Source organism: Dromiciops gliroides, chromosome 1, assembly GCF_019393635.1.
Source record: "Dromiciops gliroides isolate mDroGli1 chromosome 1, mDroGli1.pri, whole genome shotgun sequence".
Taxonomy (NCBI): Eukaryota; Metazoa; Chordata; class Mammalia; order Microbiotheria; family Microbiotheriidae; genus Dromiciops; species Dromiciops gliroides.
Window position 1 is genome coordinate 279,422,086 of NC_057861.1, and position 15,404 is coordinate 279,437,489.

The window sequence follows — 15,404 nt, forward strand, 5'->3', positions numbered from 1 at the left end:
TAAGAAGGCTAAATGAAGCATATCAATTTAATTCAAATCATAGGTTCAAATTTCTACTTTCTAAGACCAAATCAGCATTTGCATCTAAGATATGACTCATTTTACCTTTTTGACTGAAATGAATATTTTTACCTTTAAATATGGAATAGTTCTGCCTTCCTATGGTTTTTATTGCTTTATCTTTTAATTATTATATATTATCAGATATACGCATATACATATAGACATATGTATGTATATGTTAAATATATGTATGCATATATATGTATGTAAACATGTGTATATAGATCTTTATTTGATGGCAATCCTTTTAAGAAATTCTATTAAACTAATATAGGTCCCCACTGTTACAAAACTTTACCTTTCTCTTTATGCACTTGTAGTTACAAACTGCTGTCACTTGTGCTCAAAAAGGGTGTTATGATTGGAGCATGGATTTTATTTTGGAATCACAATTCTGGATTATAATTTAATTATTAATAAATGATGTATGATTTACTTTTGTAGCTATTGCTTCTGCATACCTTTGTTGTAAATATACATGCAGATATTCAAGTCCCCATTAACAACTTTTAGTTTTTAAGCAAATCATTCCAAATTAGGAGCTCAAAATCTCAAGGAGAGATGTATCATAATTTAAAAATTATCACTGCAAGTTTTCTATATAATTTTGTCTGTAGTTTTATTAAAAGTTTGAATTTAATCTTTTCCCCAAATGAGGTGTTGTTAAATGAATAATAGTCACTTAAAATGACTTTTTAAATGATATTTGGTGTGGCATACTTATTACTTCCTCTCTTTACCAATAATTAGGAACTTGGAACAAAACTGATATGGGAATGGTAAGCTATTTTTAAACAATTGTTTGTTACTTCCAAAACAGAGTTCAAAAGTGACCTTTTGCCAGAAAAGTTGACATTTTATGACATTAAATTTTACTTCATTTAATAAAGGTAGGTTTATTATTTGGATTGTACTGATCTATATAGGAATGGACTATAATAGATTGTTCTAAAACTGTGTTTACAGAGTGCTCAGAGACCTTTCATATTTATTTCGGAAATAGTTGAATAGAAATATATCTCTTAATACTTTGGTGGACCTGGGATCTCATCAATGGGGGTACTTCCTCCAACATTGCAGCTCAAAATAAACCCACGAGCCACTATCCTGCACATCTTCCTGTAAATTCTCCATGGGAGTTCCCTGCAATGTCCTAAGCCTTTTTTCCATTTCTCTTGACAATGTATAGGTACCACTGAGGCACCAGGGCTATCCCTTTCTCCCACCATGTGACTGTGTCACCTTCTTTCTGTCCATATTTCTCAAATTATTTCTTTTATCCCACTTCCCTTACATAATTCTTGTTTGGTGATGTCTACTCACACCCACCTCTCTCCATTGACTTCTGGATAATCCTTGACTTTAATTCTTCAGAGATTGTGATGTTTTGTGACTTGCAGTCATATAGCACTTCTGGAAGAATATTCTTGCTATAAAGATGAGCTTTTGTTTCAAAGTAAAGCTTGGGAGTTACAATGTCCTTTGCAATTTCCCCAAGGCAATCCTATTCCCTTTTTTTTTTTTCCTATGCTGCAATGTGTTCAGGCAGGTGTGGTCAGCCTTGGTAGGCAACTTGCCTAGGGGAAGGAAAACCCTGATTTTAAACCTCCACTGCCTTGCGGCTATACCCATATATATGAGAAAAGCTTCCGGAGTTAACCTCAAGGAAAAATCAGGAGTCAGAGTCCCTTAGGCAGTTGGATGTTGGACATCACATCCCTCTGGCAATTCCTGTGGCAGCACTGGTGCCATACTGTACTGGCTCTGCCTTTCCTTTGGATCCACCAATGTAGCAGAGAGGCAAAACCTGCTGCATGGGCAACAGCTTGTTTCCCATATTGATCTGCCCAGGCCAGCAACCTGGAGAGGACACTCCAGCTACTCCTCATGGGGTAGATACAACACACAGCCTTTTCCTCATATAGCCAGTGAGGAACTGTGTTGTTACATCTAGATATGGTTCTTTCACTGTAATAATGGAGAAAACAGATTTTTATAAAAATATTGACACTCATTCAACTGTTTGTTCTCCTCCTTCTAATTTCATCTTAAGTGCCCTCAATTAGATCTCTTTAAATTGTCTCCCAAGCCTCCTATCTTATTGCTTCTTATTGTTTTTCAGGACAGTACTACTTGTAGATTTCCAGCCTTTTCTGTAAGGTAGAAATGAGTAACAAAAATATGATATGAATGAATTTATATGCTTAAATAATGTTACTTTGGCTGTCATGTCTTTGCTTAGTAAAGTGATCCAAGGTTTGATGACTGAGGGAATTTCTTGGATTTTTAGGTCTTCCAATTGTAGCAGTTAATCTTTATCAGTTATACTCCCTTAGGAAATGGCAATAGTCTGTTCATTCTCCCCTTCTCCTCCTTTTTTGGAACAACAACAACTTGTTTAAGTAGGTCAAGTTGGAGTTGCCTCAATTGTTTGCTATATCTCACTTTTATCTTTCATATTTCACATTTTGATATTTGCTGCATGTTTCTCATCTTGACAACACAGAAAGATGAGAGAGAATTATTAAATGACTCACATATTACTAACCAGTCAACTCATGTCTGTTAAAATAATAAATTCCATTTTATTATCTTAATTCTAGCCATGCCCTGCACTTGTACCCCCAATAATCTTTTTTGAAATATGCATGCTATAGAAGAGTAAGCTTTCTGTATCATCTACAAGCCCTTGTTCTCTTTCATTTCTTCTTCAGAAACATTTTCCTACATATTATTTTTCAATCTTTCCCTATTTGTATTGGAATCATCAAGTTTTAAAGTTAATGTGAATTTTATTTGGAGAGTCATATTAAGTTTTTTTTTGTTTTTTTGTTTTTGTTTTTGTTTTGTTTTTAGGCAATGGGGATTAAGTGACTTGCCCATGGTCACACAGCTAGTAAGTGTCAAGTGTCTGAGGCCGGACTTGAACTCAGGTACTCCTGACTCCAGGGCTGGTGCTTTAACCACTGCGCCATCTAGCTGCTCCCTCATATTAAGTTTTTAATAGGATTGATCTACCTCATGATTCTCTGCTAGAGTTGTTGAAACATAAATTGTAATTATTTTGTGGAAATCTTGCAAATGCTTATCATGAACACCACAAGGTGTGATAATCATATATTGTGGACATGGATATTAATGGACCTGGAAAAATTTAAGTTAATCCTCACACTCCCACCATAAAAATCAGAACTGTGATAGCCGAGAAAAACTGGAGCAGACCTAGGGTTAGTTGGAGTCAGCTTTGCCCTCAACTGGATTGTTCTGGGACCCAGTTGTGGGCCCATAGGCAAGAAGAATATAAAATGTATATTTAGGACTTTGGCAGAGTATGCACTGATACCCTAGCAAATTTCTTTGTTGACTACTTTTAATTTCCTTGCTGGTTGTTTTTAAATGTTTTTACATTCCTCAATAGCTTTTTACAGCCTTGGGAATTGCTTTGACCTGAGAGTTATTAAATATATATTTTATTGAAAGAATTATTTATCTGAATTCTCAGGCTCTGAGTAATATATTGTTCCAGATATAAGACCACAATGGTGACATGATGTGTCCCATGAAATGTTCATTTTTGATGCCTTTGGACATGTGATAAAATAAATTCCACCAAATCTTTGATTTGCTACTTCAGTGAGAACTTGTGAACCCTCCTACCTTTTAAGCATAACTCACATTTCTGTTCTGGGTTGATTTATTGCAAAAATGCTGATATGATTAAGTTTCTTCAGTTGTATATCCACATATTAGTCACTGGACAAATATCTTATATTTAAAGAATCAGTGGTTAATTAAGATGCACACAATTTTCAGAGGAAAAAATCCAAGCTATAAACAGTCATATGAAAAATGTTCTCTCTAAATTATCAATAATTAGAAAAACATAAATTAAAAAAAATCTGATATACCCCTCAGATAGGCTAAGCTAACAGAAAAGGAAAATGACAAATGCTGGAAGTGCTGTCTGAAAACAGGTACTTTAATGCACTGTTGTTAGAGCTGTAATCTCTTCCAACCATTCAGGAAAGTAATTCAGAACCATGACTAAAAAGCTAACATGACCCCAAACTGTGCATTCCCTTTGACCAAAAGTATTGTTACTAGGTCTTTACCCTAAGATGTTCAAAGAAAGAGGAAACAGACTTATATGTACAAAATATTTATAGCAGCTTTTTTCTGGTGATGGCATAAAATTAGAAACTGAGTGTTTACCCATCAATTGGGTAATGGCTCAATAAGTTATGGCATATCAAAGTGATGGAGTACCCTTTTGTTGTAAGTAATGATGAAGAGGATGGTTTCATAAACACCTGAGAAGACTTGTATGAATAGACACAAAGTGAAGTGAAAACAACTGGTACAATAACAAAAATATTTGAAAAATAATAAACTTTGAAAGATTTGGGAATTCTGATCAAAACAGTGACCTGACCAACCATAATTCTGAAGGACACCTGTTGAAACATCTATCTTCCTCCATATATAGAGCTGATGGAATCCGAGTTCAGATCAAAATCATTTTTCTTTCCTGTCTGTTTCTTTCCTTTTCCTTTCTCTTTCCCTTCCCTTCTTTCTCCCCTTCCCTTCCCTTCCCTTCCCTTCCCTTCCCTTCCCTTCCCTTCCCTTCCCTTCCCTTCCCTTCCCTTCCCTTCCCTTCCCTTCCCTTCCCTTCCCTTCCCTTCCCTTCCCTTCCCTTCCCTTCCCTTCCCTTCCCTTCCCTTCCCTTCCCTTCCCTTCCCTTCCCTTCCCTTCCCTTCCCTTCCCTTCCCTTCCCTTCCCTTCCCTTCCCTTCCCTTCCCTTCCCTTCCCTTCCCTTCCCTTCCCTTCCCTTCCCTTCCCTTCCCTTCCCTTCCCTTCCCTTCCCTTCCCTTCCCTTCCCTTCCCTTCCCTTCCCTTCCCTTCCCTTCCCTTCCCTTCCCTTCCCTTCCCTTCCCTTCCCTTCCCTTCCCTTCCCTTCCCTTCCCTTCCCTTCCCTTCCCTTCCCTTCCCTTCCCTTCCCTTCCCTTCCCTTCCCTTCCCTTCCCTTCCCTTCCCTTCCCTTCCCTTCCCTTCCCTTCCCTTCCCTTCCCTTCCCTTCCCTTCCCTTCCCTTCCCTTCCCTTCCCTTCCCTTCCCTTCCCTTCCCTTCCCTTCCCTTCCCTTCCCTTCCCTTCCCTTCCCTTCCCTTCCCTTCCCTTCCCTTCCTTTCCTTTGTCTTCTTTTTCTTTCATTCTTTTTCTTTCATTCTTTTCCTTTCTTTATCTTTTTTTTCCTTTTCAGAGAGTCAAAAAGAGAAACTGAAATTTTCTTCTAAAGCCTTAGTTTTCCACTATAGTTTCTTCTTGTCCTCTCAACATTTCCATATCCATTAAGGAGACAAGATTCTAGCTGCTCCTTGGAATATATAATCTGAAGTTATGGGTTTGGTCATTAGGAACAAAATTCAGCTTGTCATGCAGAAAGCTAAGTGCCTTTCCCTTTTAAGAAAGTACATTCTAATAAGAGACAGTTTCACATTTCTATCTGTTTCAGTTTTTGTCTTATGAGGAGAAAAATTGGTGCAGAATCCAAAATTGTTCAGAGAGGTAGGGAAGAATGAAAAGGGCAAAGTAATCAGTAGAGGTTATTGTAGTAAATGGATAAATACTAATGCAAGGCAAGAAAGAATAAATCATAGAGAATAGGAAAAGACTGAATCCCGTGGTGGGCAAAAAAGACTTAGGGATTTGCTTGGTAAGTTGGTTTCTGAGTATGTGACTCTCATCTATAAATTCCAGCTCACCAAAGTAGGAGTAGACATTAGGATGCCCTTTGGTGGCAAACCGAATTTGTAATTGTTTAGAGATTATCATGAGTACTTTCCTAAATAATTTAACAGAAATTATTGTAAAATCAGATCAAAGAATGCAAAAGTGACTGGTCTCACCTCAGAAAATAAAGGAAATAGGATAACCTGCTCCATTTCAAATGCCCATAGTTTCTATTTATCTCCTGAATTTGGATTTGGTATGGAGTACTCTTCTATTCCTGCTCTTTCACAAAACAAAATGAAAGAAGACTAGAAGATATTATAAATGACTGCAAAGGTGATATGGAAACATCTACCAACTTTTTTTTTCCCAGTGGCAATAAATCAGGGGTTCTTACCACAGGTTCCACAGACAGATTTTCTGTGGATAAATTTCAGAGGGTTCATGAACTTGGATGGGGAAAAAAACGCAACTTTATTTCACAACCTTATTTCTATATAATGCGTTTTGTAATGCATTTTATTTTATGCATTAGTAAACATTCTGTGCAGTCTACAGGCTTCACAAGAATGTAAAAGGGAATCTATGAAATACACAGAAAAAGGCTGGCTCCTGCAATAGATGATGCATTTAAAGGGATGTGGACATGTTGAGATGTGCATGTTTGTTTGTTTTCCCCCACTTATGGCTCCAACAATTGCTTCGGCTAGGTCAGTGACAGCTGATTCTCTATATGCCCAATTCCTGAACTCTTTTCTCATTCCCAGGTCACCATTTCCAAATGCAAAGAGCATGTGGACACTTTGTTGTCCTGCAAGCACCTTAAATTGGATGTCACAATTTAAGCTTAATGGTTTTCTCCTAAACCTGATCCTCCTCTTAAGTCAGCCACTTCTTTTCATGGTACCACAGACTACAACATGTCCCTCTCTCTCACTTCCCATGCCAATAAGCTACCAAATCATGTGTATTATTTGTGTGTGTAAGTGTGAATGTCAATCTGCTTTCTATCCCTCATTTCCTGTACATCTTCTCTCTCCTATATTTACACTGCTACCATCCTAATGCAGATTGGCATTACCACTCAACTCTCCTGTTACCATAACTGCTTCCAGATCTTTCCATCTTCATCTTCTGACCCCTTCAATTCATACTTTGTACTGCTGTCAGACCAATCATATGCATAGATTTCATCATTTCACTTCTCAGAACTCTTCAATGACTTTCCTTACTCTCTGTCAAGCAATATTCAAACTCCTCAGCCTAGGATTCAAGGAATCCCCCACCCTAAATTTTGACATGAACCTAGCTTTCCCATCTTAATTAATTATCTCTCACGGGCCTTTGCCATGGGCCCTCTTCTTTTCTTCCCCTATACACTTAGTGATCTCATAAGCTCACATATCTATTTCTCTATGTATATCTACCTATCTATCTATTTATCTATCTATCTATCTATCTATGTATCTATCATTTCTATGCTAGTGATTCTCAAATTCACTTATATAGGCCTAACCTCTCTGCTCACCTCCAGTCTCGTGTCTCCATCCTTCTATTGGACATTTTCATGAATATCCTGTAGACATCTTAAACGCAACTTGTCCAAAATTGAATTCATTACCTTTCCTTCCCAGATGTTCTCCGCTTTATAAGTTCCCAATGACTGCCAACGGTACTATCCTCTATCCTCTTCCCAGTCACCTGGCTTCTCTATCTAGCATCTTGCTTAATTCTGCCCTCTTACCTCCTATAGGCAATCAGTTGCCAAGGCCTGCATTTTCTTCCTTTTTACATCTTTCACATGTCATCTTCCATCCTTTGACACTTCCACCACCTAGTTGTAGGTCCTCTTCACCTAGATTATTGAAATAGGTTGCTAATTGGTCTCCTTTTTTCAAATCTTTCAAATTCCTGTCTCTTTATTACTTGACAGAGAAATTGATTTTTCTTATATGCATGTATAATCATGTTACCCCCTTCCCATTAAATCAACATAACTGGTTCCTTCTCGCCTTCAGGATCAAAGAATAAATCATCTGTTTAGGTTTTGAAGCCCTCTATTATAACCTGGTTGCTTCCTACTCTCCCAGTCTTCTTACTCCTTACCACCTGCCCTCATGTTCTTTTTGATTCAATGACACTGGCCTCCTTGCTGTTCCCAGAACTAGATACCCCATCTTATGACCCCAAACATTTTTGCTTGCTGTCTCCCCTACCTGGAACTCTCTACCTTCTGATTTTTGCCACTTAGCATTCTGGTCTTCCTTTAAGTACCACTTAAAATCCCCCCTTCCATTTGAAGCCTTTCCTTATCCCTCTTAATTTCAGTGCCTTTCTTCTGTTACCTTCAATTTATCTTGTACATAACTTGTTCTTTGTATTTGTGTCTCTCCCCTAACCCCCTTAGATATTAATCTCCCTGAGGGCAAGAGTGCCTTTTGTCCTTCTCTGTTTCCACAGAATTTAGCATAATACCCAGAACATAGTAGGTACTTGCTTAATAAATTTTCATTGGCTTTGAGTATACTCTTTCCCAAATATAATATAATTTATCTCTTCCTTGTTATCTATTTTTTATCTCACCTATTTTTCTTTCTGTCTTTTTTTTGTGGGTCAATGAGGGTTAAGTGACTTGCCCAAGGTCACACAGCTAGTAAGTGTCAGGTGTCTGAGGTCAGACTTGAACTCAGCTCCTCCTGAATTCAGGGCTGGTGCTTTATCCACTGAGCCACCTAGCTGCCCCGCCTCACTTATTTTTCCAGGTAGTTTTTATACATTTATTATACATTGAAGGACTAATTCAACAGGCTGCCAATCCAAATGTATGTTTTTGTCTTGTAAAAAGCTGTTTTTAATCTGTGCTTTTTCTGTGTGAAATATTGGGTCAATTTCTTTTGAGTAGTTGCAGATTTCATTGGAGATACCCTAAAGACTAGTGGAGATGGATGCAATCAGCTTGTTGTAATCTATAAACAACAACATTGATCAGACTTCACCATCCCTGAGGGAATTCCTTTTCCATCTGAACTCTGGCAAGGTCATCCTCTATGCAAAGGTCATCATTCAAGACGATAACAGATTTCTTCTTATTGTATGATTCATTGGATAATCATGGGGCCATTTAACAAAGTTATCTCGGTGGCTGGATATTGGATGTTATATATTGTATGACCCTCCCTACCCTGTGCATAAGAAAGACCTTGTTGGAAAAAAAGCCATTGATTCTTTTCCATGTTCAAGACATTAGCCTCATTAAGTCAATTTTTTATGTTGACAAAAAGTAAAAACAGCACAGTCTTCTCTTTGTATCTTCTAGACAGTCTTGTAATTGAAGATATGGTATGAAGTAGAAAATTATTTGTGAAAGCCATACTATTATTCCCTTCTCATGTGTACATCAAGGATACCCTTGATTAATGTTTATTACATTCTGACAAAAGATTATGGAGATGAGATGGTAGGCAAGTAGTTCAGTAATTACTGATGAACTCTTGTCACCTTTATTTTAGTAATATTCTTATCCAGAATTATTTCTCAGAGTTTCTTCCTTTTCTCTCATGTGATTTTCTGAAAATTGATTTCTCAATGATTTCAAAATTGTTATGCCTTTAGAAAAGATATCTCCTGTGTCAATTTGGTCTATTTCAGACATCATATTGCCATTGGGTAGTGAGATATATAATGGTGCTATTTTTATTGATAATGAGAATAGATTACTGTCATGATGCTGTCCATTGTTTTCAATTTTCTATCGATTTAGGATTCTCTTTCATGTTTTATGTTGAGTGACCTGTGTAGGTCTCAAGCTAAGGCTTTCTGCAAATTTGTTTTCCCTTTCCCTGATATTCATTTTCTTCTGAGGTGACACTGCTTGCAGTCTTATGCCACCATATTCTGTATTATTTAGCTAATTAGTTTGTACATTAGAATGATGTTGCCTTTGGATAACATGTTTCTCTTCTTCACAAGGAAATTAATTATTTGGTGGTTTAAGACAGTTTCTCAACCCTTGGTCTCTGTTACAGCAACTGCTTTACCACAGTTAATTAAGAAACAATGATAGTCTGTCATTGGGTTTACCATTACCAATTTTCTATTTCTCAGCACTCAACAATTTCTTTGAAAAGTCAATTTGGAGCTGGTATAAATTGCATGTACTTTCTTCTATGTAAATTTAGGAAAGCTATTTTCCAGGAGCAGGGAAGGGGATATTAGAAAAATAATAAAACAGTTTGGTGAAATTGATTTTATCACGTAGACCAAAGCAACAAATATCACTTCTTGGGACATTGGTCATGTTAAGATAGTCAATACTGATGATAATACTTCCAGGTAGTGTAGTGGATAGACTTTCAGACTTGGAGACAAGAAAACCTGAAGTTGCATCCTTCCTTAGACATTTACTGCCTGTGTGACCCCAGACAACTGATTTAATTTCTCCAGCCCAAATTTCTTCATCTATACAATGAGATGTTGGACTAGATGACTTCTAATGTCCCATTTTAAAACTTATTATTCTGTAGCTACAGTGTTTAATTTTTAAAGTCTTTCCTAATCTGACCCCAGTCTACTTCTCCAAAAGTCTTATAAATTGTTCCCCTTAGCATACCCTTCAATCTAACTTTCTTTCAAAATTGTGCTTAAATGACACCACTTCTGTGAAGCCCTTCCTCATTTCATCTTCTAATGCTTCTCTCTCAAGAATATTTAGCTTGCAATTTAGTTCATTAATATTTTACATGAGTTTATTTATACATACATAGAATGCAGCCTTCTTTATAGCAAAGACAATTTCACTTTTGTCTGTTTATGATTGCTGATTGATACATAGTAGATACTTAATAAATTCTTGTTGATTGATGAAGTCAAGAGACATAATCCATTCAAGAGAACTGAACTAACAATTGGGTTCTGTTGCTCTATGGTAGTTGGTCATTGGCTTGAAAGTTGAGGGCAAAAATTCTAGAGGAATGAACCTATAATTGAGGGGCTGGCCATTGGGCCCATTATTTATAGGAAGAGAAAATAAAGAAGAGCATGATTGATGAATTGAGGAAATATGGAGGATTTGATGAGGTTGGAAAGCCAGAAGAGTAAGTTGAAGAGTTGAACGACAGGTGATTATATTAGGAAAGAGAAAAGACCTAAAAACAGCATAGAAATACTGAGTAAATCTCTATTCCACCTTCAAGTTTATCTTACCTGTAGAGTATTTTATTATGTTTAAGGGCCAGAGATGATTATTTTTTTTTTAGTTCTAGTTCATCTTTGTGTGTTCATCTTTGTAATCATAACATGTAGAATGGTAGAGTATTCTAGAAGAAAGAAATCCCTTCTAACTCTATCTCTATGATCTGATGTTCTTTAACCTTAACTCTTGGACTCATTCTTTTATATATCAGGGAATTGTACCTCACGTCATAACTTGTTGCTATTTTTCAAGGCTATGAATTGCATGCAGCATATTTTTATTTTCTGATTTATTCAGTTGATGAAAACAAGAGGGAAGAGCCACAGAATTGTGTGTATATTTGTCATGTTTAATAAATAACAGAGTTATTATCTTTAGCAGACAGTGCTGAAAAATTACATTTATTCTGTTTGGCTTTTTATCATATTGCAGCCTTCTGTCTTCAATAACATATTCTCCCAAATTGGAACATAAAACATCTGAGTCTTTAATACCAACTGACAGTGACAATGAGAAGGGAGAAAGGAATGGAAAAAAGGTCTGTTTCAATGTAGCAGGAGATGAACAAGAAGATTCAGGGCATGACACCATCAGCAATAGGGATTCCTACAGGTAATTCATTAATTCCTTTGTTGTGTATAAACCAACTAATGCAACCAGATGTAATACTGTGCTCTCAACAGGTTTTCCAAATAATATTTTGTAGCTGACAAGTCCTTTCAGTGCAAAGTAAAATAGAGGTCTGAGGAATTTGGGCATTTAGAAAAGGAACCAGTCAACAAAATTCACATCTAAAACATTCCTTTTCTAAAGTTATCTTAGTAACTCTTGCAAAAGCGGGTTTGTTTTTCTTTTTTAGCTCATCAAGTCGTGGGAGGATGTGGTCTATAAATAAGTAAGATAATTTATATATACAGTGTTAATATTTCAGGCAAAGGTCAAGGTTCATTGCATTGCACAACCTGTCATCAACTTAGTAGATAAATCCTAACAAGGTACCTGATACTTAGGGAGGTTAAGTGACTTTCCCATGGTTAGTTACATAGCTAGTGTGAGGGCTGAAATTCAAACTGGGAATCTTCCTGTCTGTAGTTTATAGCTAAGTGACTTTATTATTTAACTAGCCTTATTAGAGGCTGATTGGCATTTTTAAAAAGAACAAGGTTACAGAAATAATTCAGAAGATAAGGGTTTACAATACAAATATTTTACTCTTGGGGACTCTGATAGATCACCAGGGTGATGTTCTTACATCCCCTAAAAAAAAAAAAAAAGATGTTACCAGTAATTCTTTGTTCTTTAATTCTTGGATAGATTGAATGGAATACATCCTGGATAATGAGCTACATATATAAATTATTTTCATATAAGCTTTGGACACAGCAAGAGTAGAAATTATAACCACCCTAATTTGTTTGTATGTATGCATGTATGTTTGTATGTATGGATATATAGTTTGTGTATAGATACATAGTTTGTGTATAGATACATACATGTATAGGTATTTATGTGTATTTCTATATCTATACCTGTATATACGCATATACATGCATAAGTGTGTGTGTGTATATATATATATATATGCATACATATATGATTCAGATCAATGTAGTATTTTTTTTGAGGGGCAATTGGGGTTAAGTGACTTGCCCAGGGTCACACAGCTAGTAAGTGTTAAGTGTCTGAGGCTGGATTTGAACTCAGGTACTCCTGAATCCAGGGCTGGTGCTCTATCCACTGCGCCACCTAACTGCCCCTCAATGTAGTATTAATATTAATTTGCCTGCAGTAAATGGAAAATTTTTAAATCCCTAATATGCCCTCATTATAAAGCAAGATTTGAAACAGATTCATTTATGTATAAGCTGTTAAAAGAACTGAGAGGCAGGTTGTTGGTTTTTTTTTTTTAAGTCAGTGGCAAATCACTATATTCTCAGTCCTAGCATTTACCCTCTTATATCAAAGTACTATAGACATGAACTCTAAAGTTGGTTAATGAGAAATTACAAGTTTGGCTTGATTGCACTATTTTTATAAGAGATTATCTTCTAAGTTTTATAATTGCTTTATTGTTTTTCACCATCCCAAATTGGAGCTACATGGCATACGGGAATTTGAATTATATAGCCCTTTCAGAGAACTAGATTGTATATGTCATTATTGCCTATAGTAAATTGTCTACAATAAAACAACTTCCATTTAACTAAGACAGGAGTGACATGGGAAGAGGTCAGGGGAGGAGACATTGTTGAAATTCACCTTGGAAATGATCTTTGCTGTTTCTTCTTTTCAGTGATTGTAACAGCAATAGAAATTCCATTGCCTCTTTCACTAGCATATGCAGTAGCCAGTGCAGTTCCTACTTTCACAGTGATGAAATGGACTCAGGTGAGTTTAGGGAAACTATCTAAAGTTATTTTGTCTTGCTAGAGATATTATTAAGAGATTGTTTGGTTTTTATTCATTTCGCCCTTTTATCTGTCATAGTAAGCCACAAGAGTGTGTTATTTCACTCCAGTTTAATGTGCTCTGTGTTTTGGGAGTCCTTCAATACAACAAAGCCAATTTTTCTGATCCACGATGGAGAGAACGGTTTAATAAGATCTGACACAGACTGATTAATTTTAACCATATCTCCATTATGGCCTTCCTGATATAACTATGAGGAATTGGAGGCAAACAGGGAACAAGTTATACTCAGTCTTTCACAAACTGAAAATAACGAGAATACAATCTGAGACCACAGAAGAAGTCCAGAAATATGAGTGAAAATGAAAAAAGAACAATCATTCATGCAAATCTTTTATATGTTAAGGATAAAGAAGTTTTACTAAACTCCAAACAGAGTTTTTAAATTGCAATTCTGAACCGACATCAGACAAATTTTGCTTGAAGGAAATATTAAAATATGTCACTGCAGTGTAATAAGAGCTCACACGTATAGAGCGTGCTAAGGTATGCCGAATTCCTAACATACATTTATTTGATCCTTTAAAAATCTGGAAGGTAGGCACTGTTATTATCATTCTAATTTTACATATGAAGAAACGGAGGCTCAGAGATGCTAACTTATTTCCTTAGGGCCATATAACTAGGAAGTAGCTAAGATAAGATTTGAACTCACATCTTCCTGACTCTTAAGTCCAACCCTTTTTATCTACTGCACCAGTGATAGCAAGCTCAAATAGAAAATAGGGCCAGTAAACCCTCTGTCAGGATCCCTGTGGGCTGAATGTTGACTTGGAAAACAATATATTAATATTATCTATATTATATTGAATTTTTATTTATCTTACTAAATATTTCCCAATTACATTTTGATGTGGTTCAGACAGCACTCTGCACTCCAGCCCATCGTGTTTGACATTTCTACATACTAAACCAGGCTACTTCTATGGACTCTCAAAATGTTCTTTGACTGAACCAAACTTTAGTGTTCTAGGAATTATTATGATTCCAGATTTTTTGAGAAAAAATGATTCAATGAATTTAGATCTATGGAGATAGCTGATATTTATTCCTATGGAAATTACTAGTTTTAAAAATTCATAAATCAGATGTTTCTTTCATTGTGGTGCTATTTGTAATTTACAGGTGATGAACTTCCCTTGAGCATTCGGATTTCTCATGATAAACAGGACAAGTTACATGGCTGTTTAGAACATCTTTTTAGTCAGGTAAGACTGGCTGAGGCTTTTCATTAGCTTTTCAATGAGAAGAGTTCAAAAACTGCTTTGAAAGAGGAAATCTTTCTTTATTGAAATATTATCTGTTTCCTCAAGGGTTGTTCAGAATCCTCAGGGAAATGCTTTGGTTTTGAATTTTTATGACTCCTAACTTCAAAAAATAAAAGAACAGCCTTGTGCTCTTATAACTGCTTGACTTTGATGGTGACAACAAGAATGAAAAATGGCTCGTTTTATTGTTATTGTTTTAAAATCTGGTAGATTGTCACTATATATTCTTTTACAGTATCACTTAGTATTCAGCCATCGAGTATATTCTAATATTGGGATGAGGGACAAGGATAGGTACTTGACTAATGACCAAAATTGTGATCTTTTAGGGAATTCTCCATGATGAGGAAACTGTCTCTACCAATCCCTTTCTTCCAAATATCTAACCATCCCTACCATCACAACTTATAGAGAGTTGCCTAGAACATTAAGAGGAAGGAAGAGAGAAGGAGGTGTGGAGGGAGAAGGGAAAAGGAGGAAAGGAGGAGGGGAGAGAGAGAGAGAAAGAGAGAGAGAGAGAGAGAGAGAGAGAGAGAGAGAGAGAGAGAGAGAGAGAGAGACAGAGAGACAGAGAGAGACAGAGAGAGACAGAGAGAGACAGAGAGACAGAGAGAGAGAGAGACAGAGAGAGAGAGAGAGACAGAGACAGAGAGAGAGAAATCTCTGATGTACTAGGTACTATGCT

The 15,404-nt window shown here is 36.4% G+C and overlaps 1 protein-coding gene across 1 annotated transcript in view; it reads left to right on the forward strand.

Moving 5' to 3' along the window:
* The window catches only part of PREX2 (phosphatidylinositol-3,4,5-trisphosphate dependent Rac exchange factor 2), a 417,236-nt gene that overhangs the window by 265,397 nt on the left and 136,435 nt on the right, over nt 1-15,404 (forward strand). The window contains 3 exon segments of the mRNA XM_043975911.1: nt 11,415-11,594; nt 13,276-13,370; nt 14,577-14,659. Coding sequence (XP_043831846.1) covers nt 11,415-11,594; nt 13,276-13,370; nt 14,577-14,659 — 358 coding nt within the window.